This window comes from Culex quinquefasciatus, chromosome 3 (assembly GCF_015732765.1).
Source record: "Culex quinquefasciatus strain JHB chromosome 3, VPISU_Cqui_1.0_pri_paternal, whole genome shotgun sequence".
NCBI classification, from domain to species: Eukaryota; Metazoa; Arthropoda; class Insecta; order Diptera; family Culicidae; genus Culex; species Culex quinquefasciatus.
The window spans coordinates 52,869,878-52,897,815 of NC_051863.1; the positions used below are offsets into that span (position 1 = coordinate 52,869,878).

The 27,938-nt window shown below is 35.5% G+C and overlaps 1 protein-coding gene across 1 annotated transcript; it reads right to left on the reverse strand.

The window, feature by feature from the left end:
* Window positions 1–66: 66 nt before the first annotated feature.
* Window positions 67–27,814, reverse strand: LOC6050145 (ubiquitin domain-containing protein 1). Its single transcript, XM_038264807.1, has 4 exons — window positions 27,035–27,814; window positions 917–1,312; window positions 744–847; window positions 67–686 (listed from the first exon to the last, which is right to left on the reverse strand). Exons 1-4 carry the CDS (start codon window positions 27,114–27,116, stop codon window positions 534–536), a joined length of 735 nt encoding a protein of 244 aa, XP_038120735.1. The 5' UTR covers window positions 27,117–27,814; the 3' UTR covers window positions 67–533.
* Window positions 27,815–27,938: the final 124 nt, after the last annotated feature.

Below are 27,938 nucleotides of genomic sequence, written 5' to 3' on the forward strand. Positions count from 1 at the left end.
GAGAACTGATCACGTCTGTGGAGGCATCGATTCGGATTGTTCAGCGAAGGAAAAACAACAGCAGAGTAAAATTTAAATATGCTTTGTTATTGTTCAATAATATATTATTTACTTCTTAGCGGTATAGTAATAACTATTTGTTTACTTAAATTAGTTTCTTTATTATTATCATAATCATTAGCGTTTTCCACAAAGTGTCTGCTTCACACGTTAAAAACTGCTACTGCTGCTGCCTGCTGCATTCCGCAGCAGTATCGAAACCTCTCTCTGTCTCTCTCGCTCGAACCTCAATTTGAATAGTATTTAATAGATATTAACACATCCCGACTCTGGCAGCCGGCGGCCGGATTGGGCACGAGCACGACCACCTCCATCCCTCCGGCGTCGGCGCATTCCGGCTGCAGCCGCCTTGGTCGGTTCTGGTCGCCGCATCGTCTTCTGCTTCTTCTTTGTCGTCTTCTCGATTGTTGCTGTTGGGACCGGTCTCCACCTGCAATGCTGCTGCTGCGGGGGCGTCGATTGTGGTTTCTTGGCTAGCTAATCGCCAGCGATTGTTTTTCCGTATTTACAATGACCTGCACAATGTAGCCGGGCTGTATGTGGGCCTCCTCAATGTGCATCTTATCACCTAGCAGCTTGCCCCCGTAGAACCATCGCTGTGTAAATGCATCGATTCCCTCCTGGGCCTGGGGTCGGAGTAAGCATTAGTTGGTGACTTCAGAAGTCGACTTGGCAGTACTCACCTGTAACTTCTTTTTACACTGACCGATTGTGTCTTTAGAATAAACTGGTAATTTCACATCTGTACACGTGGACGATAGTCGCAGCTTCAGTACGATTTCAGTACCTGAAAATAACGTCAAATTTAAAACAAAAAATTCTCAAAGTCACCACGAATCTCGCTCTGCGCCCAAACCTCCGTCGACCGGTTCCGAGTATTCCGCGGGCGAGTCCCGCCCGTAATCCTCCTTCACGATGTTGATCGGGTAGGACAAGCAGTAGATCGGCAGCTTGTACTGCGAGCCGAGCTCGTCGTAGCACTCGGTCAGGTACCCGTTCGGGACGGAGATGTTGGCCCCGTCCAGGATGGCTTGCGCCAGCTGAAAGTCGAGCGCCTCGGCGGCAAACGTGGCCGCCCGCAGCGCGTCCCAAATCTCCTTGCGGCCCTCGAAGGCCGGAGCGGTGTCCCAGAACTCGTCCCGCTTGCTGCGCAGCTGGCCCTCCGTCAGCGGCACCTCGGACTTCCAGCGGATCGTCTCGTGGCACAGGGGGTGGTTCTTGCGCTGGGTACCCACGTAGCCGGAGGTGGTTCCTGTTCGGGGAGAGGGGAGAAATGGAGCATGAGTTATGTTTTTTTTTTGCGATAAAATAAAACTCGACATTTTAACGTTATGATATCAATCTTCTAAAAATAAATCACTGCCCATGTTCGCATAAATGTCCCATATGCAAAAACAGCAAGCTGAGAAAAACGCATTTGAAGTTTGTCCCATACATAAGGCTACGTGTTAAGTTTTCACGAAAAAACTGGATTTCCTCCCGATTTCTAGAACAAAGTACTGGATGTTATAGGCTCTTGAGAACTGCCCATAATTGAAAATCCGGCTATTATGCCAAATCAAGTATTCCGAGAAAAACGCGTTTTAGTGTTTGTCACCAAATCTCCGTCAAGGCAATTTCCCATAAGAGTGGCATATTAGCCGTTTGGTTTTTCGCATCGGCAGCCAAGTCTAAACACTATTTCAGTGAAATTCAAGGTTCAGAAGATGCGTTCTAACATCCTCTATCACCTGGTGCTAATATCTCGTTTTTGCCAAAAGTGGATATTAGCCGTTTTTTCAATGTTGGGCAGAGAAAGAGCACACGATTTTGAACAAAACTGCATCAATAACTCAAAAGTGATGAAAATGCATATGGGACATTTATGCGATCATGGGCAGATCACACCTCTGAAATTCTGTATCTTTTTTTTGTATTTTTCAAGCCGGCTGAAACTTTTATGGTGCCTTCGGTATACCCAAAGGAGCCATTTTGTACATTAGTTTGTCCATATAATTTTCCATACAAATTTGGCAGCTGCCCATACAAAAATGATATAAGAAAATCAAAAAAATCTGTATCTTTTGAAGGATTATTAAATCGATTTGATGTCTTCGGCAAAGTTGTATGGATATGGACTCAATGAAAAAAAAATGATCCAAGGTCAAAAAAATTGGTGATTTTTAATATCACTTTTTGTCACTAAAACTTGATTTGCAAAAAAAAAACACTATTTTAATTTTTTTTCATTTTTTGATATGTTTTAGGGGACATTAAATGCCAACTTTTCAGAAATTTCCAGAATGGGTAAAAAATCTTTGATCGAGTTATTAATTTTTGAATCAATACCGATTTTTTCAATAAATTGAAATACTGGTCGCAAAAAATTTCAACTTATTTTTTTGATATAAAATCGAATTTGCAATCAAAAAGTACTTAAGTAAAATTTTGATAAAGTACACCGTTTTCAAGTTATAGCCATTTTCAGGCATTTTTTTGCTCATTGTTTGCCATGTTTGCCCATTCGTAAAAAAAAAAAATTGAAAAGCTAAGAAAATTCTCGATATTTTTATATTCTCTATGTTTATTTTTTTCAATGCTAAAATATGAAATGTTGAAATCAATGTTAAAATATGAAACATTCGTGAAATTTTCTGAATAATGTTTCAATTTTTTTTGAATCAAGACTAACATTTCAAAAGGGTGTAATATTGAATGTTTGGCCATTTTGATATGTAAGTCTTGATTTAAAAAAATAAAAAAAAATTATCGAAATGATCACAACATTTCATATTTTAACATTGAAAATCGGACTATTAGTTGCTGAGATATCGACATTAGAAAATGGTGGGTTTTTTGGGTGAGACTTAGAAAACATCAATTTTCCTGTTTTTAAATCATTGCATGGCAATATCTCAGCAACTAAGGAACGTATCAACAAAGTTCAAAAATGCAAAATATAGAGAATTTTCCCAGCTCCTCAAAAATATTTTTTTCAAAAGTGCCATTGCACAAACTAAAAAATACAAAAATTAAAATTAAGAAAAAAGTCTGATTTTGTAGCAAATTGCTCAACTTGTACTGAATAAATAAAATATCAGATATTTTTCCGTGTATCTATTTTTCCCCGAAAAGTCCTATTTTAACTTACAACTTTGCCGAAGACACCAAATCGATCAAAAGTCCCTTCTTTTGACTTAGAAAATCCTGGCCAGGAACTCGACCAATGGTCCAAAATAACTGCTTTCAAGGAGTTAATCTTGATTCTTAAAAATTATAAATTATTTCAAAAAAGTTAAGTTTTACATTTTTTACATTTTAAATCGAAACCATTGGTTTCCGAGATTTCGCGATTTGAAAAATACAGGCTGATAAGCAGTGTTGTAAATGAGTGATAGGAAAAAACTATCATTTGATGGTTTCTGCACTAAAATATCAAAGACGAAAAGCGACCGTCACTATGGCTTGAGAGTTCTCTTCTTTGATCTCGTGCTTGCCAGCAAGAGCATTCTCTTTATATCACTCATACTCTTCTCCTCGTACACGAACACGCGCCGAAGATTATTTAGTTTTCTCCGAATACCGCAATGAAAGAAATTTTGTTTTGTGGCGGCGGCTTTTGTAGCTACGCTCTGTTAAGGGGGGATGATTGTGAATGCGGGAATGAAAGAGGAAAAGAGAATAATTAGAATAAAGTCTGAATTATTTTCGGATTTATATTTTTTCTGAAAAGTTGTAATAGGTATTGACCAGCAGGGTGAATGATTTTTTTTTTTTGAAAATCTCAAGATATATCCCCTGGCTTTACTAGGCAAAACTAGGTAACTGTGCTGATTTTGAGCCAAATCGTTGGCGCAGTGCGATCCATTTCCTACAACTTTGTCGAAGGGTGCAAGACATTCCGAGTTGATCCTGATTTTTGGTGACGTTTTTTTAGTAAAAAGTATTATCTCTTCTCTTTTTTAGGAAACACTGCTTTAATCCTTTTCCCTCATCAACGGGCCAAGGATGCCACATGGTTTGTTTAAAATGTCTGTAAAAAAGTCTGTGTATGTCTGTGCATTTTTCTAAAATTCAAATAAATCGATTAACAGTCATGGAAATTCATCAAAAATTGCGTTTAAAGACTAACGAAATAAGTTTCGGTTGAAATTTTTACAAAATATTAATTAAATAATGAAGTTTTTTAAAAGTCTGTGCATCTTGAAAATGTCTGGCGCAAGCTCAAATGTCTGGTAAACACAGAAAAATCTGTGCAACTGGCATCCTTGGTGCGGGCGCATTTCTCTCCGTGAGTTCTGGGTTTTAATCCCGTCGGTTGCATTTTCTTTTAGTGTTGAAAAACTGCTACTGCAATGTGTAATATTAAGTGACAAAGACGCATTAGTTGATTTGAAAAAAGTACTGTAAACTTGATAGGTAAGTGTTGTATCGATTTATATTTGCGTTTCAATTATAAATGGTGTAGTAACTAACCTGTCCTTTAATTAATTTGGCCTAGGAAAAAGTTAATGTCAAACCCCCCTCACCCATCCATTATTTTTTCATGCAAACCTGCAACTTAACAGGTGACCAAAGCAAGCGAACCAACTAATCAAAGGAGCACCACCCTCTGTACATTGTATGTCCAATTACAATTAGTCAACTCATGCACAACTGTCCTGTCCGAGGACACCACCACCGCGCTCACATGGCTGTCCAATCCTTAATGGACGATAACATCCAAGTACAAATCAATTGCAATATAGGTAATGTTGCTACCCCTGTCCAAGTTTTATTTTTAAAATCTACCCTCCCTTTAGAACCTTTTACTTTCTCTCTCTCGCCAACTCACACATGTTTTCCGCCACCCAGCAATAAACAACAGACAACACACTACAGGTGTACCCCTTAATGACCCTCATTTTGCTTATCGTCATCGTCGTCGTCGCCCCCGGCCAGCAAACAAAACTTTCTAAACATTACTCACCACACACCGCCGCGCGCGCCTTGTGGGTGGAAAATGCCCACCTCCCCCCCTTTTAACCTTTTCTATTCTGTTCTGTTGTATTGCTGTTGTCTCTATCGATTCAACTTTATCAAATGATCGCGCGCGACAGAGCATTAAATATGCAGTAATGAATGCATGCATTGATTCAACCCCGCCAAACATTGTCCCCACGAATTTCTTTGGAATTTTGGAATACCGAAATTGGTTAGGACAATTTAGTGGGGGGGTTCGTCCATAAACCACGTGGTCCCGAAATTCTCAACTTTTGATTCCCACCATTTCCCAATCGTGAACTTATCTTTATACTTTTTGATATTTCCTTATGCGAGCATTTTTCTTCGATTTCTCTCCAAATAAATGTGCCACAGTATTTTTGAAAACAAAAAATAAAAAACAAATGCACATCTATTTTACTATAGAGCAATTCCAGCTCAAATCAGGAATTTTTCTGGTACTTTTGTACCCTACCCTCTCCGATTTCAATGAAACTTTGTAGACATGTTATCCTAGGCCTATATAAGCCAATTTTTTTGTATATGGAGCCAATTGTACTCGAAAATGACATTTGAGAAGAGCGTAAGTAAAATTCAAATATTTTTGTATTTTGTAATTTTAAAATTACTGTAACTCAAAGCCGTTGCATCGTATCAAAAAGTAATCAAAGACAAACTTGTAGGAAATTGGACGGGCTTTCTGAAAAAAAACACACTGAAAGAAAAATACACGCCACTTCCATGAGAGTTTTCAATTTTTAAGTTTAAAAGTTAAATTTGAAGGTGCTGTCACCATTTTTTTCGTTCATTTTTTTTTTTGGGGAAATAGCCTAAAATGTTACAAAAAGACTCACGAAAACTGCAGGATGGTATGTCTCTCCTAAAAAGATACAAAAATCATTTACTAGAACTGTTTTTTTATATGCGTCAAAATTTTCAAAACCCGATAGTGGGGTTCGATTCCCCAGACAGTTTTACATAAAAGTCTCCATTTTGACCATTGTCCTATGTCCAATCCTTGTGAAGATACAGCGGGTTTAAAAATAAAAATGTTGAAAAAATAGGTTTTTTGTTGGTTTTTTGCAATTTCTAAATGACAGACTTGATTTTTTAGTCTTGAAAATATTTTTACCGGAAAGCTCGTCCAATTTCCAATAAGTTTGCCTTTGACAGCATTTGACAGCATTTGGGCCGGGTACAAAAGTACCAGAAAAAATCCTGATTTGAGCTGGAATTGCTCTATACCTTCTTTTTTTGGATTTCATAAAATCTAAAAAAGTTATTTGTCTAAACAAATGTCTGAAAAAAGGTCTAATGAGCAGAAGGTCGAAAATGTTTTTTTTTTTCATTGGATGCTTCGTGTTTGAAAGTATCGATAAAAAAAACTCATCAAAATATTTTGAATAATTTTGAAGAATCTATATATATAAAAAATTTCGACGGTTTTGTTCGAACGCGAATCAATTCAACACGGAACGTCGGATCGAGGTGCTTTTTGTTGCGTTGGGTTCGTATGAGTTCAAGGAAGGTTCTTACGCCAAAAAGTTACAACTTTGGCCACTCTGGAACCGATTCCGCCCAATCTGCAGATTGTATGGGAAAAGTTACGTAAAATCAAACATTGATCACAGGAGGCTAAATAAGCAAACAAGCAAGATACGTCAGAAAATCAACAAAGTGCAGGACGAAGTTTGCCGGGAAAAGCTTGTTTTTTATATAACTTTTTGAGATAATGGAATGAAATAATGTAATAACTTAAAAAAACATTGAGTAGTTCTCTACAATTGCACCATTTTGTTTTTTTCACGATTTTTACATTTTATTTTTTTTTATATGGGAGAAGCTTTGTCCATGCACTCCCTATGTAAAAAGAAGCAATTTTGCATCATACGTTTTTCCATACATGTCTCCATACAATTTTGGGGACTGGTCATAAAAAAGTTATATATACAGCAATTCCATTTGAAAAGAGCCTAAACCGAAAAAAAAGTTCTCCGATCGGGCTCAAAATTTTTCTGGGGGTTCCTTGGCCAAAATAATTAGACCCGTATTTTTTTTGTTTGGCCATTAGGGTGACCTACATCGTGCTAGGGTGGTTCGAAAAATGGCAATTTTCGTCATTTTTCGCAAAAACCGCTTTTTTCAAATCTCCGCGCCATTTCATCCGATTTTAGCTGTCTTAGACGCAAAAGAAAGGTGATGAGTTTGGCTATTTGGGAAAAATAGTAAAAGTTCCAAAAATCTAGCTTAACTGTTGAAAAAGTCATATGAAAACTTAAAATGCCGTTTTGCCCGTGTCTGGACCAAAGAGCCTATGTCTGAAAATATTTTTATCGGATTCCTCGGAAAATTTCACATAAAATATCAAAAAATTGGCGATGTCGAACCGTACGTTTCGGAGATATGATTTTTTGAAAATAAAAACTGAGTTTTTCGACGCGCCACGCGCAAAAACAGGAAAATTACGAAATCCCCAATGCAATGCAATGCTTTGAAAAATATGTTTAAATCATTTTTAAACTTCTATCGCTAAGTTAATGATATCAGATATTCAGCATAATTGTGTGATTTCATAAAATTTTATTCAAATTTATTACTTTTCAATTTTTCAACAAAGATGGCGGTCGATCACATTCAATTAGAACACGCGTTTAGCGCCATATTTATGTATTGCTAATTGGCAGCGTTAAATGCTTTTTTTAGGAGCTAATGGTTTTAAGTTAGCTTTTTGCATGCCTAATGGCATTTGACAGTTAAAACACCCTGGGTTTTAAAAAAAGCATGCGATAAAACTGTTTGGCATGACATTGCCATTGGGATTTCAGGACGATCTTAAAACACAAGGTGTCACAAGGTTTTATGTCCGAGGCCTAAAACCTTGTTAGAACTTTCTAATTAGCTCTTGCTTATTGGTTGCGGTGAATGCCCAAATAAAACTATGAAGCAATCAAGATGCTTCCATTAAACCTCAATAAAACTAGGTTTTCGAAAGTAGCATAACCAACGATGCCACAGTAACGTCATTATTCGAAATCCAGACACTTAGTAGCATATCATTTTTGTTATTGCTGGCAAAAAATCATGTAATAAGTTGGAAATGTAGAAATATCATCAGGATATAGTATAAACAGTCAGTTTTAAAAGAATGCATGCAAAATATGTCTTTTCTAACCATTTTTCATCAGAATTTGAAAATTAAAATGACTTGTTGTGCTTCGAATCCCGGACACTTATAAAAGCTGATTCAAAATCCGGACACTTTTGCTTCGAATTCCGGACACTCGATTTTACTTATGAATCGCAAAAATTTGGACTGAAATGTTAGTGAATGGCATTCTTTAGGTCTCAAATAAGCTGGTAACATCAAAATAATCGATAGTTTATATACAAATTTGCTAGAATTTAAGGAAATCGAAACCATAAATTTCTAATTTGCCTTCCCTGTGCTTCGAACGCCTATGAAATATTTCAAGTGAAATGTTTCGCAAATTTGGTAAACTCATATTTTTATTGTATTTAATTGTTTTGGCATTAACTACAGCGTTCAAACAAACTTTAAATGAAAGTTGACGTTGGAATTCATCAAATAACACAGTTTTGACATTCATAATGCGAACTTATATCCAAATAATTGATAAAGCAAGATGAAGTGTCTGGGTTTCGAAGCGTCCGGGAATTCGAATCATGACGTTATTTTATGGGAGATCTGTATTTTCCTAAAATGAAATCTGTATTTTATCTGTATCATGTCAAATTCGTAGCCATTTTTTTTTTTTTAATTTTAGCGGCAAATTTAAGCTTTTCAATCATATTATTTTTTATATAAAATCATTTAAAAAAAATCTGTATATACAGAATTTTCTGATTTTTGGGATCGAAAAATCTGTAAAATACAGATTTATCTGTGTATCTGGCTTGGCTGAGCAGAACTGTCATGATAATGTATAAAGCATTTTGTGATACTTTTTGTTTCGAAATTTCTTTTTTTTATGGATAAAGAGGAAATTCTTGTAAGTTTGGCTGGTTAAGGATTCGGTCAAAAGTCCTAAAAATCGCCGATTTTCGCTTTTTTAAATGACAGAAAATTAAATATAGAATCAAATATGTAACAATAAAACAATTTATGTTGCTAAACGATTCAGATAAACTTGCTTGCTCACTTCCCATTAAGCTATTTACTTGATTCCAGATGAAAACGCTTTTTGAAAAATGTAATTGAACGTTAAAGTGCGAATACGCTAACATTAGGAACCTGCTAGAATTATATGCTGCTCCCCTAGGTATCTCAGTATCCAAGAGTCGGATCAGCAATGTCAAAAAGGAAATTATAGAGAATTTACTGAACTTTAAACAAATCTTTTTTTTTTTTGTTGAGAAGTACCATAATAGCAAACATTGTTTTATTTAGACAGAAGCAATTTAATCAATATTTTACAAAAAGTATTCTTTAATGGCACAATCTTTTTGAAAAGAAAGCATGGTATTTTTCAATTCAAATTTATTGAAGCATATTTTTTTTCAGAAATGCAAAATGCCATCGAAATGATTTTTTAATGTTTCCTTGATTTTGAAGGAGATTGGGGAAGGACAATCAAAGGTGCAGATGGTTATGTTACAGACATGACCAATATGACAAAAAGAATGACCACTTCCTGAAACTTTCAGTTCAGTTTGATTTTTTTAAACATAATTTAAGCAAAAAAAAAGAAAGATTAAAAAAAAATTCATAAAATTTATAACTATTGTGAAAAACTGAAAAAAGGTAGAAAAAAATAGTTTTTAATTAAATTTAATTATTTTTTCTGAGTATTCATTGTTGATATCAATGTCTTAATCGAAGACACCTAATCGATACAAAAATCAGCATTCCAAACACAGCTGCCAAAATAATATGAAGATTTGTTTGAACAAACGAATTATACTGAATGGCATTTTTGCCCATAGAGAAAGTACACAATAATTGTGTAATTCAAAGAATTTCAAGTAACTTATACACCCTCTAAAAATTGCTCGATACTTTTATTTTGATTCTTTCCACGTGGCTTATGGTCAACCCCCCTATTCAGTCTCCTTCTTCACAAACAAATCGATACGCCATACGCAATTTGGAATCCCTCTACACACTTACACGGGGTGAAACACGTGCAGCGCAACAATTGAGCGACGCGACGCCATCCACCGCCGGAATACCTGGAATACACACACGTTATTACTTTCTAATCCAATTTCCCTAGAAGGAGACCGTGAACTAAAAATATTTAGCTTGCGCGATATACGTCGAGTGACAGTAGCTGGCTGAGCTGTCACCGAGGTGATTAATCTGTGACGTACTCGAAAAAAATGACGTTGAATTTCAACTTTGACAATTTTTTGCTTTGCGAAATGGAGTTACCTACCTAAACCTTCCATGAAAAATCTAGAAATGAAATTTCGAAATTGCAATATTTGACAAGACTGTAAAAGTAATTTTGGCTAAAGGTTAAACTCAAAGCGACTGTCAGCATCAGTGTCAGCTGTTTAGTATTCCGGTAGTCGCCTCTGGACATTTATATATTTACTTAATTTAATCAGTAAACCCACTTCTGATACGCTAATAAATCGATCAATATTTGCGTCCCCGCAAGGTGCGATTGGTGTCTCACCACAACCAACACCACCAACTGGTGCTGACAGCAGCTTCAACGCCAACAATACAAACCATAGTCAGTTTTTCTGTTGCTAAAACCAGCTCCCAGCTAGGCACATCTGCATGATATGCCTAAATTCCAAACTTCTTCACCTATTCCAAACACTTACGAAATGCCACACAGAAATACCATCTACGTCAGAATTTGACACGACATTGTGTAATCTTGGCGCAAATCTGATTTTCGTCGTTTCGAGAAAAAACCATAATATGGCGAGATTCCGTAAACGGAACCAAATTTTGTATGATAAGTGGCAAAAATGCACTTCCTAGTTTAAAATCGCAAAAAAAAATCGACATGTGACGATGGAGAACGATGGCGACGATCTGCGGAATGACAGCCGCCGATCACCGGCGATTATACGCGGAAGAAAACGCACCGATTTAATGTGACGACGCTGAGAATTGGCGAAACAAGCTTGGCATTTACCTAGTAGTGCGTGTATTAACATTGTTAACATTTTAACTTGTTCTTCTGATTGTCAAAATCAAAAAAGAATGCCAACATTATTTAAAACACCTAAATATCTTTTACAAGATTACTAATACAAAATTCCAAGACGGTTCTTCTACCAAACAAAAACTTCCTTAGAACAACAATCTTCCAAGTGTTTGGCTCGAAATCTCAATGAATGACACCACCCCTTACAAGATCTACCCGCAGGTTCTACGATAGGTTGCGTATGTATTCCGGTTTTGTTGGCTGAGTGTCTGTGCCATCAGATTAGGGAAGTGATAGAGAGAAGATCAGCACAGCACACACAGCATTAATTTGCCAAAGCCGGTTGGCTGCTCCATAGCTGTGTCTCGCCGCACAGTTTGTTTGTAAATGCGACGAATTTGGTTTTAGTGCGACGCAGAGATTTGCTGAATGGATTTGTTTTCTTTTATTTTATAAAGAAAGAAATTACTACGAGAAAATAATTATTTTCGTTTTGATTAATTTTAGTTTATTTAAATACATTTAAATTAAAATGGTTTTAATGCTTGATTTTTTTTATTGATACACAATTCAAAACATTCAAAATTTATAAAATTACGTTTTTTCTGGAAATTTTTTGCAATGAATTTTAAATTTATATTTAAATGGAATTGCACAAAATTATCATTTTACTTCCTTTCCTCTAACTATCCCCCCTCTATTTGCTATTTCTAAGGTTTTTTTGTAACTTTTTTTCTTCAGTAGATTTACTCAATTCTTGAAGCACCGCAAAATCTGTTCGTAACTTTGAATTAATCAGCTGTTGAAAGGTAGTCCACGCCACAGCTGAGCAGTTCTCTAGGATTTCGGTCATTCGATTTTTTTGTATTTTTTAATCCGACTGAAACTTTTTGGTGCCTTCGGTATGCCCAAAGAAGCCATTTTGCATCATTAGTTTGTCCATATAATTTTCCATACAAATTTGGCAGCTGTCCATACAAAAATGATGTATGAAAATTCAAAAATCTGTATCTTTTGAAGGAATTTTTTGATCGATTTGGTGTCTTCGGCAAAGTTGTAGGTATGGATACGGACTACACTGGAAAAAAATGATACACGGTAAAAAAAAATTGGTGATTTTTTATTTAACTTTTTATCACTAAAACTCAATTTGCAAAAAAACCCTATTTTTAATTTTTTTATTTTTTGATATGTTTTAGAGGACATAAAATGCCAACTTTTCAAAAATTTCCAGGTTGTGCAAAAAATCATTGACCGAGTTATGATTTTTTTAATCAATACTGAATTTTTCAAAAAATCGAAATTTCGGTCGCAAAAATTTTTCAACCTCATTTTTCGATGTAAAATTAAATTTGCAATCAAAAAGTACTTTACTCAAATTTTGATAAAGTGCACCGCTTTCAAGTTAAATCCATATTTAGGTGACTTTTTTGAAAATAGTCGCAGTTTTTCCTTTTTTTTAAGTTAGTGCACATGTTTGCCCACTTTGAAAAAAATATTTTTGAAAAGCTGAGAAAATTCTCTATATTTTGCTTCTTCGGACTTTGTTGATACGACCTTTAGTTGCTGAGATATTGCAATGCAAAGGTTTAAAAACAGGAAAATTTATGTTTTCTAAGTCTCACCCAAACAGCCCACCATTTTTCAATGTTAAAATATGAAGCATTTGTGAAATTTTCCGATCTTTTCGAAAACAATATTTTCAAAATTTTCAAATCAAGACTAACATTTTAAAAGGGCGTAATATTGAATGTTTGGCCCTTTTGAAATGTTAGTCTTGATTTGAAAATTTTGAAAATATTGTTTTCGAAAAGATCGGAAAATTTCACAAATATTTCATATTTTAACATTGAAAATCGGACCATTAGTTGCTGAGATATCGACATTGAAAAATGGTGGGCTGTTTGGGTGAGACTTAGAAAACATCAATTTTCCTGTTTTTAAACCTTTGCATTGCAATATCTCAGCAACTAAAGGTCATATCAACAAAGTCCGAAGAAGCAAAATATAGAGAATTTTCTAAGCTTTTCAAAAATATTTTTTTGCAAAAGTGAGCAAACATGTGCACTAATTTAAAAAAAAATGAAAAACTTCGACTATTTTGAAAAAAGTCACCTAAATATGGATTTAACTTGAAAACGGTGCACTTTATCAAAATTTGAGTAAAGTACTTTTCGATTGCAAATTTGATTTTACATCGAAAAATGAAGTTGAAAAATTTTTGCGACCGAAATTTCGATTTTTTGAAAAAATCAGTATTGATTAAAAAATTCATAACTCGGTCAATGATTTTTTGCACAACCTAGAAATTTCTGAAAAGTTGGCATTTTATGTCCTCTAAAACATATCAAAAATAAAATAAATAAAAATAGTGTTTTTTTTGCAAATCAAGTTTTAGTGATAAAAAGTTAAATAAAAAAATCACCAAAATTTTTTTACCGTGTATTATTTTTTTCCAGTGTAGTCCGTATCCATACCTACAACTTTGCCCAAGACACCAAATCGATCAAAAAATTCCTTCAAAAGATACAGATTTTTGAATTTTCATACATAATTTTTGTATGGACAGCTGCCAAATTTGTATGGAAAATTATATGAACAAACTAATGATGCAAAATGACTTTTTTGGGCATACCGAAGGCACCAAAAAAGTTTCAGTCGGATTAAAAAATACAAAAATTAAAATTGAAGAAAAAAGACCGATTTCGTAGAGAATTGCTCAGCTATCTAAGCTAACGTAACATCACAAAAAAAAATATTGAAAATTACAAAATTACAGCGAAATAAATGAAATGAAAATTATTAATTTACAAGTTTTCAATAACTTAAATCATTTAAGTTATGACAGAAGATGGTAAAACAGAAGATTATGCAACAAGTTGCAAAGAGAAAGAAAATCAGCATGAGTCGTACATACATTATTGGATAAATACGACGAGTGCTGTAAATTCAAGTTTAGCAAAAAGCTGCATACACAATTTATTGAAAATATACATGTGTTCAGTTAATTCACCGTCCTAATCAAAACATTTTTGATAAGTATTACTTTTTGATACAAGTGCTGAAAAGTTCAACTTTTTTTCACTCATTTCATTGCTGAAAAGTAGAACTTTTCAGTCTTTGCATCGAAAAGTATTACTTTTCAATTCAGTTATTTTTTGGTAGAAAAAAGTTAGCAAAAAATCGTTTGGCAGTACTGCAGATTTTTCAACATATCGTAATTTTACAAAAACGTTAAAAAACACTAACATTTTTTTAACCTTTTTTTTAATTTTAAACCAACAAAAAATCCATATTGTATCCACTCAAACGTGATTGTTTGTTAAAAAGTGTCTTTTTGTCAGTTGTTCAAGCTTCGCCTAAAAATGGTGTTTTCGAAAAAAATAAAAAATAAACATTTTAATTTAAAACTGAATATACTTATCATTTGTTTGTTTATTTCCAGAGTTTTTTTTGAAAAGGACCAATAAACCATTGTCTTTCATATGTTTATAGGACCTAATCAAAAAAAACTCTAGATTTGTTTATTGAATTCAAAGAAGGTATAAGATTACTTTGTCCCGCCCGTGTGGATCAATCGGACCGCGCACTGGACTCACAATCCGGAGGTCGCTGGTTTGAGTCCCGCGGCGGGCGCTCTAAAATTCTTTGTGTAAAAATGGGTATTCGGCGCCGTCGCTTCGTGCCATACTTCCATACACTTAGGAGCCCAGGGCGGCGAAGTCCTTGTAGATAAAAAGGAAGACACTAGTGGTTGGTACTAGCAATGGTGGCCGACAGCTATAAAGTCAACTTCGTTTTTTATAAGACTACAACAATTATTTGAATGTTTATTTTTATCGAAGCTTGACTCTAGCTAACACTTATTTTGACATTTTGAAAACATGTTCGCCAGCGATACAAATATCAACAACAAAAGGACAAAATCAAAAGCCAAGAAGAGAACATCGCCGTATTTCAACTAAACGTGCAATATTTAATATTTAATATTTGTTAACCGAGATGGCCACTAGAGTGTAATAACAAAATCGATTTTCCAGCACAGCAATTTTTCAGTTCATTTTGGGGTCCTCAACAGCTCCCCAAAGTTTGAGAACGATTGGTTCAGTCCTCACTTTGCGCAAAGCGATTCAATTTTCCATATAAATTTGAATGGGAAATTTTTTTTTTGAATTTTGATATTTAAAAAATCTACGTATCACGCTATACCAAAACCGGATTCATATTCGGATGCTCTGGAATGTGCTCTACAACTTTCCCCAAGAGAGCATGGTGCTAACTTGCCCCTGAAAGAAGATACAGCGTTCTCAAAACTCGTCTAAAACGTGATTTTCGAGCAAAAAACATGATTTAGACGAGTTTTGAACACACTGTATCTTTTCATCGGAGCAAGTTAGCACCATACTTTCTTCGGGAAAGTTGTAGAGCACATTCCAGAGCAACCGAATATGAATCCGGTTTTGATATAGCGTGAAACGTGTATTTTTTAAATATCAATGTTAAAAAAAATGATTTTTCCCATACAAATTTATATGGAAAATTGAATCGCTTTGCGCAAAGTCAGGATTGAACCAATCGTTCTCAAACTTTGTGGAATTGTTTAGGACCCCAAATGAACTGAAAAATTACTGTGCTGGAAAATCGATTTAAGGAACCAAAAAAATTGCTGTGCTCACTAAATTTGGACAACTTTATTTTTTTCCATACAACCATATTACACCGTAATGGCCACCCGATGCAAAGCGAAAGATACAAAATAATACTAAGTATTATCGAAATACAATTCAAATATGTTTCTCAATGAGGTTAAATTTTGAAACGTAAGTAGTAATGAGCAATTCTCTACAAAATCGGTCTTTTTTCTTAAATTTTAATTTTTGTATTTTTTAATCCGACTGAAACTTTTTTGGTGCCTTCGGTATGCCCAAAGAAGCCATTTTGCATCATTAGTTTGTCCATATACAGTAGTTGTTCGGTAACTGGGCTGAGAACGTAGCCCAGTCATCGAATGCTGTTCGCTAACTGGGCTGAACGAAAAATAACGAGGGGACTACCGATGCATAATATTTATTTGATGAAATATAAAAATAAAAGTTACTCAAATTTGTTTACAATGATTACTTTTCATATTTCTTTAATTGTGACTTGAAATTACATAAAAGTTTGAAAAAAGTTTTTTTATTTGTTGACCATGATTTTTGCATCCATTAACCCCTCGGTGATTTCGGTTTGTTTTGGTTTTTTGACGTTTGTCTGCTTTTTAACTGGGCTACGGCCCAGTTATCGAGCGCCCAGTTAAAAAGCAGCCCAGTTAAACAACGCCCAGTTACCGAACAACTACTGTAATTTTCCATACAAATTTGGCAGCTGGCCATACAAAAATGATATGTGAAAATTCAAAAATCTGTATCTTTTGAAGGAATTTTTTGATCGATTTGGTGTCTTCGGCAAAGTTGTAGGTATGGATATGGACTACACTGAAAAAAAATGATACACGGTAAAAAAATTTTGGTGATTTTTTATTTAACTTTTTGTCACTAAAACTTGATTTGCAAAAAAACACTATTTTTATTTTTTTTTATTTTTTGATATGTTTTAGAGGACATAAAAAGCCAACTTTTCAGAAATTTCCAGGTTGTGCAAAAAATCTTTGAGCGAGTTATGAATTTTTGAATCAATACTGATTTTTTCAAAAAATCGAAAAATTGGTCGCAAAAATTTTTCAACTTCATTTTTCGATGTAAAATCAAATTTGCGATCAAAAAGTAGGGGAACTATACCCTTTCTCAGCCTAGTTCTATTATCGGCCTATCAGCACTTTGATCATGAATTACAGCTTTCATAAAGTGTTTTTGACTGTTCCAAAGTAATGAATAGCTCAAATAAAAGTGAGCAAGCAACTCTCCATTGTTGAAACATCTGAAAATGTTGATTTAATAGCGGAAAACGGAAAAGTGATGAGAATTGATCGAACGGCTTAGAGTGATTAGAATGGGTATATTTCCCCTACTTTAGTGAAATTTTGATAAAGTGCACCGTTTTCAAGTTATAGCCATTTTTATGTAACTTTTTTGAAAATAGTCGCAGTTTTTCATTTTTTAAAATTAGTGCACATGTTTGCACACTTTTGAAAAAAAATATTTTTGAAAAGCGGAGAAAATTCTCTATATTTTGCTTCTTCGAAATTTGTTGATACGACCTTTAGTTGCTGAGAATTTGCAATGCAAAAGTTTAAAAACAGGAAAATTGATGTTTTCTAAGTCTTACCCAAACAGCCCACCATTTTTCAATGTCGATATCTCAGCAACTAATGGTCCGATTTTCAATGTTAAAATATGAAACATTTGTGAAATTTCCCGATCTTTTCGAAAACAATATTTTAAAAAATTTCAAATCAAGACTACATTTTAAAAGGGCGTAATATTGAATGTTTTTTTTAATATTGAATGTTTGGCCCTTTTGAAATGTTAGTCTTGATTTGAAAATTTTGAAAATATTTTTTTCGAAAACATCGGAAAATTTCACGAATGATTCATATTTTAATATTGAAAGTCGGACCATTAGTTGCTGAGATATCGACATTAGAAAATGATGTGTTGTTTGGGTGGGACTTAGAAAACATCAATTTTCCTGTTTTTAAACCTTTGCATGGCAATATCTCAGCAACTAAGGGTCGTATCAACAAAGTTCAAAAATGCAAAATATAGAGAATTTTCCCAGCTTTTCAAAAATATTTTTTTCAAAAGTGGGCAAACATGTGCACTAATTTAAAAAAATGAAAAACTGCGACTATTTTCAAAAAAGTCACCTAAAAATGGATTTAACTTGAAAACGGGGCACTTTATCAAAATTACAGTAAAGTACTTTTTGATTGCAAATTTGATTTTACATCGAAAAATGAAGTTGAAAAATTTTTGCGACCAATTTTTCGATTTTTTTTAAAAAACAGTATTGATTCAAAAATTTATAACTCGCTCAAAGATTTTTTGCACAACCTAGAAATTTCTGAAAAGTTGGCATTTTATGTCCTCTAAAACATATCAAAAAATAAAAAAAATTAAAAATAGTGATTTTTTGCAAATCAAGTTTTAGTGACAAAAAGTTAAATAAAAAATCACCAAATTTTTTTTGACCGTGTATCATTTTTTTCAGTGTAGTCCATATCCATACCTACAACTTTACCGAAGACAAATCGATCAAAAAATTCCTTCAAAAGATACAGATTTTTGAATTTTCACATATCATTTTTGTATGGCCAGCTGCCAAATTTGTATGGAAAATTATATGGACAAACTAATGATGCAAAATGGCTTCTTTGGGCATACCGAAGGCACCAAAAAAGTTTCAGTCGGATTAAAAAATACAAAAAAAAATCGAATGACCGAAATCTGAGAGAATTGCTCTAATATCACAAACATTCTGAAAATTGTTACAGAAATTGTAAGTTGGTCTTTCTGTACTTTTGAATTTTTCACCAATATATTTTGTGATTTGCTTGATGTACGCACAAAGCAAACTGTTAAACTTGCAATTCATTTTTCTAGAAACTTTCGATCCTGACAATGTATGAACTGAGATTTTTAAGAAGCATTCAACACCTTGTCTTATGTTTGGATCCGACTTTGGATCAGTGTTAAAATGTATTCTTCATATTTGTAACAAGTGATAAGTAAATTTTTCAGTTTTGATAGGAGCTTTGATGATTATCTGATATAAAATCAGTCGAAGTTACAGTGCCTGGTAGTGTATTCCTGCGCCTGCAACAATGTAAATCAATTTCAAATTCCCAACCTCAAACGTAGATTACGCACACGTGTGTTTTGATTTGCTTTGTGTCGATTGAGGTTCGTATGATGATGGTGCGGCGAAAGGTGTCCTTTATGGCTCGCCCTCCCCCCACGCTTTGTTGAGCCACCAGAGAAGAGGTCATGTGAGTGGCGCAAATCGATAACCACACCACCGCCACCACTTGAGGCAGCAAACCCTTATCACGGCACTTGTAATTCACGATATGAGTGTGTGGAGAGGAATTGCTTGGTTATTTGGGAGGGGGGGAGGGGATCCCCCCCATTAGCGTAAGTGTTGAAGGAACGATGCCAGCTGGAGCTCCTGCTGCTGCTCTCTTTCAGTCGATGGCGACCTTCAGGTGTGCGTTCGGAAGTCACTGCTGGAACGGAAGGTTGTTAGAAGTGCCAATGTCGGAGGAGGAGGGGTTGTTGGCATTGAAGGCGATATGGTGAAAGCATATTTTCGTTGAGCTATCCAGCTAAGCAGAGGGGAGCTTAGCTTGGCAGAACCTGTCAATGTCAATAACGGTGCATGGGATTACAATCGGTTGGCGTTTGTACGGGGAAGCCACATTGTAAACGTGGTTCTGTTCTAGAATTTGACTCGCTTTGAATCAAAATGTTCAGCTTCAGGTACGGATTTTAATAAGTTCTCAGATCAACTTCTGGCCCCATAGGGACTCTCACGCCAAATATCAGTTCTTTTGTTTGAAAACTAGCTTGACTCAAGCATATGCATTTTCATCGCTTTTGAGTTATTGATGCAGTTTAGTTCTAGCAGGATTCTGGCAAAACCAGCTCTGCTAGAATATTTCGTGACTGGGTGCTCCTGTCGATTATAGTCGAAGAGACCAGGTCGTTTCGTTCAACCCTGAACGAGCTCAACGGCAATACATCTGGAGTCGTCGGAATCAACGGTTTTCCTATTACAACTGTAGATCTGCGCCCGGGTAGTATTTTTCAGGTAGCTTTTTTTTTATCCAAAATCCTTGTAACCATGATGGAAGATCTTCATGAAAAGAAAATCTTTGAACGTTCATCAAGAGAAAAAATCCGAAGGGAAAATTGCTCTCCACTCTCGCGCACTCAAAAAATCATCATCTTGTCTTTTCGGCGGAACATCTTTTTCACTACTACACTTGCAAGTGTATCGTCACACGTCGAAAAATGACCTGTCACTTTCCGTAGATGAACTATGTTGCAATTCGCAATTCGCAATTTTCAGTGTTAGAACGGGCCTTGACCGATCTTATGCACCAGGTTCCCGACGAACACGCACTACCCTTTCACCTACATCTCACCCTTGCTCTGAGTCAGCACGAGCAGCACGCTAGAACACGCTTTGAGTGTTCGTGCCTGGCATGTACACCTTCTTTTCCGGTTACGCATTTTAACTCGGCCGGGGGTGGTACATTACGTAGGGTTTGATGTAAGTATAAGCGCCTAACCATTTATAGTGTGCCTATCAATTTTCATTAAAGCAAGTACTGTTTTATTTTTAGTTTGAATTCAAAAACTAATTGTTATTTTACTGTGTATTGTTTTCTCCTGAAATCTTTCCTAGTGTTGAGTCGTGTTTATCTGTTGCTATTTCTTTTGTCGCGGTGTTTTGTTACAATTTTTGGTCCTAAGCATTTTAGAAAAGTATTTCAAAAGTACAATAGTAATATTTGTGTTAATCCTTTAATCATTCCATAAATTGAGTAAGGGCTCGAACCTCACTTGCTTAAGAAAAAGATGAAGTTTCAAAACAATGGACAGTGAAAGAAATATACTATGTAAAGAATCAATAGTAAAAGAAAGATAGATAGTTGTATTGAGGGCAATTTACAGGGAAGATGAGAAATTATTCAAATAGATAAATAAAGAAAAGGCACATGATAAACAAAATTGACATTGCTGGCAAATTAAGGGAAAGCAGACAGTTTGTTACAGCAGCATCAATTAGTAAAATAGAGTGGAAAAGCGTTGAGAAATAAGAGAATCAAATAAGTAAAATCGAAATCAAATGGAGGATAGTAAACAGAAGCCGTTTTAGAAAATCAGTGAAACAAAATAAACAGAAGATAGCTGTTAGCTGGAAATGGAAAGGAGAGAAACCCCGTTCTGCGACGTTCAGGTACATCCACAGCAGTTGACTCAACATACTGCGAATCAAAATAATACCGTCTACAATCACAAATAACTTCCCTTTCCCACATTGACGCGCCCCTTTCTTCTAGCCGTCTCGACTCTGACCCTCGCTGGTCAAAGGTTTACGATCCGTTTCCACAGGCCACCAGCGAGCGTCAACTGAAGAGAAAACACAAATCATATGACATCATCAGTATCATTCGCCCTTGGCCTGCACTTTCCGTAGATGAACTATGTTGGTAAACAAAACGAAACAAAAATTGATGGTGCCAATAATGAGATTCACAAAAAAATCTTCATCTGATTAATTTTCTTTGGAAAGTTCGGGAGCGATTTTCTTTTGCGTGTTCGCCTCCTCGCTCTTTCGCGCGTGAGCTTGTGTGCAAAAGATCCGAAATTGTTTCTAGTTTACACTGACGGAAGAACGAAAAATATGGTCCAGGTTTATCGGAGAACAGGGTTGTTACGAGAGAGTCGAAAAAAAATCCGCGCCAAATCCGCGCCGACCTAAACCCGAAACCACGCGAAATCCGCGCCATATAAAAAAATATTGCGACCAACATTAAAGAAATTCCATTTTTTAATGACGAAAAAAAATTCAGGATGTATTTGATAAAAAAAAACAAACTCGTTTTCGCTTCGCTTCGCTAGGAGACGGTGATTTTAGCGGATTGCAGACTGGATTTTCGCCATGTGATGTGATGATTGTCTAAGTCCAAGTTGCCTAGGAATCGATAATTGGGAATAGAACCAATTCCACCTGAACCAGATTCTCACCACCATGGCAGCCGTCCATTGCCGGCCGCTCCCATCTCCACCGCACACCAGGGACAAGGATAGGGGATTTGGAAGACGGGAAGTGTTGATGCTCCACTTTTTTCAGAGTATTAAGGGAAAATCTCCACGGTATCCTCAAGTAAGTTTCGCTTGGAGTTGGACGGTTTTTGGGAAGGTGAATGGTCTGAGGAGCCACCCTAGGCGAGTGGTAACGACCGTTTGCATTGTTGTTCGAATTCTTCGTGTGTTCTCATTTCTAATGGGAAAGCTTTCAATTCTTCTCATCGCTTATTGGATGAATTCTATCAGTCGCCCAGGCTATTTATAGCGAGGTATTTTTAGATTCAATTTCAACTACGCTTGCAATCTTGCATGCAATCTTGTTTGAGTTCTGATGTTCAACTTGCATTCAATTTGATTTTTTGTCCGATTCTTGGATTCAACTATACCAGTCTAATTCCTCCTCAAGCTACCAATGCTCCACGGTTAAGTGGAAAGCATTTTGCTTGCCAATCCTAAGGACAGGGGATCGAACCCCGCCGTGAGCTTTTTCATGATTTTCCATTAATTCCAAATTCAATGAGTCCAGAACTTTCTCGTTGGGAGCAGATGGGTATCGAACCCAGAACCATTCGCTTATAAAGCGAACATCGTAACCATTCAGCCACGACCGCTCATAAAAAAAAAAAAAAAAAAAAACAAACTCGTTTTATGTTTAAAGGCTCCAAAAGAATGAAAGCAATAAAAAAATACCTCAAGAGACGGTCAAGGCAAGGGTCATCTAAAAAATCTACAAAATAGAAAATACATTATTTATCAAACATAAATCAAAATCTAAAATTTTAAGATGATAACATTTTAAATTTCAAGAGTCTAAAAATTCAAAATCTAAGAATTTTAATACAGTTTCATTCCAGAATCCTCGCTAAAATTTCACTCCGGAAGAAATTTCATTACCTATATTTAAAATATTTTCTTCTCAAAATTTCAAAATCTCTAGCATAACATATGACTTCAAAAATTGAGGCATTCAAGAATTTTTTTTTTTTTTTTTTTTTTTTTTGGGAGGGTGATCCAGCCGCACATCGTTGATGTTGAAACCTCTAAACTGGGCCCTCGTCCTGTCACGTCCGTCAGTAGTCTTGTCGTACACTACAACTAGAATCAGATCTGCCAATGAATTAGTACACTTCGACCAAATAAACACTGACGCTGTATGGATCTGACTCTAGAATAAATGCACAGTTGTGTGTTATTCATAAGTCCAACTTATTCAATTATTCATTTAAGTCCAAATATTCATTTGCTAACTACTTTGGATCGAAAATCTAAATTTTAATCTAAAATCCTCTAAACTTAATGTTCAAAAGTAAACGTTTCTTTAACCGTTGTAGTACTACTTCTATCAAAAACAATAAAAATTATGAACTGATATACAAATAGGATAGAAATCGCGGGTTGAAAAAGAAATGACAATTTACGTCAAAAGATCCGTAGTTCCTCGATTCGCAACAATGGTCGATACAGCCATAATCCGAAAACCGTTAGTTCAACAGGTCAACGAATTTTGTCCGATATCATTACATTATTGATTGATCGAGACTCTATGGACAATTTGACATAAAAGAATGCCTAGTATTCTACATCAATCAAAGTTTATTGACAGCATTACTCTAACTTAACAATTGCAACTAAATTTATCATCAAATAGATTTGGAAAGCATACAGATTTATTTAAATGCTAATGCTAAGCAACAAATCAATTGTACTATCCTAAAGTCCCACCTAAATCCCACATTGTGATAGTGAAAAGTCACAGAAGCAGCGGTGTCTTGTGCAATTGTGATATTTTCACTATCGGAGAACTTCCTAGTTCACGAAGACAGCTTAACGGTCAACGCTTAAGCCCTGGGGCTGCGACAAAGCGAGTTCTCGTAGCATGAAGTGGTGTCCATAGTGCTTATAAAAAAGAATGTATACCCAAATTTTAACTAATGCACTAGGATCAAATCATGCCCCTTGACTTTACAAGGCCCAGGGAAAAATTGAGGCATTCAAGAATTTAAGAATTTAAGAATTTAAGAATTTAAGAATTTAAGAATTTAAGAATTTAAGAATTTAAGAATTTAAGAATTTAAGAATTTAAGAATTTAAGAATTTAAGAATTTAAGAATTTAAGAATTTAAGAATTTAAGAATTTAAGAATTTAAGAATTTAAGAATTTAAGAATTTAAGAATTTAAGAATTTAAGAATTTACAAATTAATAAGAATTAAAGAATTTAAGAATTTAAGAATTTAAGAATTTAAGAATTTAAGAATTTAAGAATTTAAGAATTTAAGAATTTAAGAATTTAAGAATTTAAGAATTTAAGAATTTAAGAATTTAAGAATTTAAGAATTTAAGAATTTAAGAATTTAAGAATTTAAGAATAAAAGAATTTAAGAATTTAAGAATAAAAGAATTTAAGAATTAAAGAATTCTTAATTTAGTTTAGTTTTCAAATTTTGACTTTTTAATTTTGATTTTTTATTAATTTTTAAGTTTTTGATTTCCCAATTTTTTTGGTATTTTATGTTTCAGATTTCAAAAATTTTGAATTTATAAATTTCTGATTTTTTAAATTCAATTTTAGATATTCGAAAAAATGTGAATATGAATTTTGATTTTTTTTTGTTTTAAAAAAACGAAAAAGTTTAGAATTTTTGAATTTTTAATGTTCTGATCTTTTTATTTTTGCCAAGAATTGTTAAATTTAGAAAAAAAAATTTTCTACGAATTAAATCCCATCTAAAATTCGAAAGTGGAGGCCAGCTTTTGTTACGTTCAATCAAGCTCATATTTGACAGCCACCAGAACAAGCCCCAATAATCGTTTTTTTACACAGTCCAATGTCTATATCTTCGGGAAAGGTTACAAACTACATTACAAACTCAATAAAATAAATAAATATTCAGAGCCGTTAAGAAACATATAAAAAATAATTTCTATATAATCTTCATCTTCATTTTTCAACGGTTCGTACTAAGAAAATACAAACAAACATTTTTAGAAGAAAATTCAATTAATAAATATGAAATTCTTCAACTCAGTGGAAAAAAAAACAAATTATCGTAACTCCTGATAATATTTTTCTTAAGAACTTGAAAATAATTATATCTCTCTCAATTCTAGATTAAATTTTCAAAACAACCTATCCCTCATGGGTTTCCTATGCAGATAGGACCTTCTGAAAACTTAATCGAGAATTAATTTATTTATCAAAATTGCCATCCGCGCGAAATCCGCGCCTGAGCAAAATTAGCCAGCAAATCCGCGCCAGATCCGCGCTATCCGCGCGAAACGCGCCATCCGCGCGATCCGCGCCGTCCGTAACAACCCTGGAGATATTCCGGATTGCGTTAGGGTAGGTTAATTTGGTAAATTTTTGTGCTAAGACTGACCTGACCTTATTTGTCCATCAATAAGGCAAGTCAGTCAGGTTATCAAGGTAGGCTTAAACATTTACAACAAAAAATTACCTGTCATTTGTTGATTTGTTTTGGTACTTTTTTTAAAGTATTTTTTAAACAATATCTAAAACTATGTTTGTTTCAGCTTAAGGTGTAACGTGCCATCATCAAATATGGCGAATAAACATGGCTACTAAATCGTCCTGTATCACCTTATCGATGATGTTTTTTTGTTGCACCTTATTCCGTAAAAAATACCAACGCTTTCTAAATATTGTCATTTTTCCACTTATGAGATTTGCAACACAAAAGAAAATTACATCATCATACACTAAACATTCACGGGAATCTAGTAAATTAGACCAAAAGTTCGAAAATAACATTTTTGATCATAAATTTTGCCTATTTTTCAGCACCCCGTTTTCCCCATACAAAAATGAGTCTCAGAAAAAACACCTCCAAAAAGCCGTTGAGTTCACTTTACCCCGGCAACGAGACAAGCAATTTCTTTTGCTGCAATGTGAGGAGATATCTGAATGCACGTCAATCTGTGCCGGAAGTGGAACCTCATCCAGAACCAGGACCAAGGGGTTTCATTTAATAAGACACAGAGCTGAACTGAAATATTAGTTACAATGGTATGTGGTTTCTTTTTTGACCGTGGTTGAAGCTTACATGAGGCAAAAAGGCAGAATAAGTATCTAGTATTACGCTTCAAAATCTATAAATATTAGTAAAATATCAACAATTTAAGATTTTTTTAAGTTCAACAGGCTCTTAGAGGCATAGTCTGCGGGTTATTAAAATAATTACACATTTATTTTATCGATTTGTAATAGATTGGATAATTGTTATTGGACATCTGGCCACTTTGATCAGTTCCAGTGAATCCGGAATTCCGGTCCCAGCCGTAAGTAAAAAAATGAAATACGTAGAAAATTTCAAGATCTTTCCGATAATAGATGTTTATACAACAAGTTGCAAAATGGTGATTTTCAGCACTGAAAACTTGAAACAAGTTGCATACAATATTTATGAAGATTTTTTCAGTAAAACCGTTTATTCCCTTGCTTTATATTGGAGTCCGTGTGTTTGATCAACTCAAAAACCAAAACAGTAAAAAAAAAATACTTTTCGATCCAGGTGCTGAATGATTGAATTCTAGAGTTTAGATGTGAAATTAGGCCTGATAGCCAATGTTTTTTTTTTCGAATTTGGCAAAGTTAGTAATTTATGACGAGAAACTTAAATTTAAATTTTCCGCGGAGAAAAAAAAAATAAAATAAAGGAAATTGTGAGCTTTTTATCCAATTCTTGAGACCAATTCATCTTCCAACATTGTCCAAAAACATTCAAATTTCATCCCGCGTCGTCATGCTTTACATTTAGCATGATCCCGTCATTACTCCGAACATTACCCAGAGCAAAACGATTACGCCGCGCGCTCCTCGATTACGGGTTAAAGGTCGCCGCGGTTGATTACTCACACAAACCACAGAAGCCACCGCATTTAAAGTTCTGTGCACTTTTTTTCCCCCCTAACCCCGCGCTGATAGCAGCAGCCGCCACACGAAAGACCAAACAAACTGATAAAAATCAGGTTTTTTTTCGTTCGTTCGTGCAGTGTTTGCGGTGCCAATAGCAAAGCCAAGGCAAGGCCAGCAGGAAAAGAGAAAACCTCCGGCCTTGGTGTTCTCGCGACGCCTGAAGGTCGTCGTCGCCGTCGTGACACTTACCCGTGACTGGCCGGGTTACGTTCGCCGAGCCGGTGTCCAGCGTTTCCGGATCGTTCCGGTTGATGCCGATGCAGTTGCCCATCGTGGTCCTGCCGGCAATCTCATTCGGGTTGGGGACGGCCTGAAATCTTCGGTTACTTCCGGGTTTTAACGCGCGCACTCACTCACACACGAACGACCCTTTGAATTTGAACAAATTTTGACGTCTCAACTCGGTTGAGCGAGGTTCCGCGCAATTTTGTACTACACACACGCGATTTGGTTTAAAAACTATTTTGAAATCTCTTCGGTAACAAATAAAAATAAAAGTTTTCCCTTTTGCTGCGACGTCCGAGGAAACTCTCTCACATTTTGGTAAACAATCCGCGCGGGTCGTCGCCGTGAAAAACCAAACAAACCCGATTGATCTGTCAGCACTGCCTCGAAATGTCAGAAGAAAAAATTACTGCTCGTTCCGCCGCAGGTTGCTACGATCGGTGACGACGGTGGCCGTGGCCACCTTCCTGCTGCTGCTGCCACTTTTGTTCTCCATCATGGTTGGCGATGCGATTCGGACGATTTTGCTCCACCTTTCTTCCTTCCCCAATCACGACCAAACTCACTCCCGTTGTTCTGGATTCCCCATGGTTTTGGGCACCGCACCGTCCTCCCCCGCAAATATTGCACAGCTTCCGGCGCGCTGCGGAACCAGGTCAAAATTACGCACACACTTTTTTTTTTCTTCGCCCGCGACGACGACGAATTTCTGACGAGAGTTTGACGGTCCTTCCTTTTTGGCTGTCTTTTTGACTTTGATCTGGCGGTGGCATCACCGCCGCCACCGTCGACGAGGCCTTGTGGGGTGTGTTGCTGTGCTGCTCGCTCTACCGGGGACGAGGTGTGTTTTGCTGGGAAGAGTGAGCGA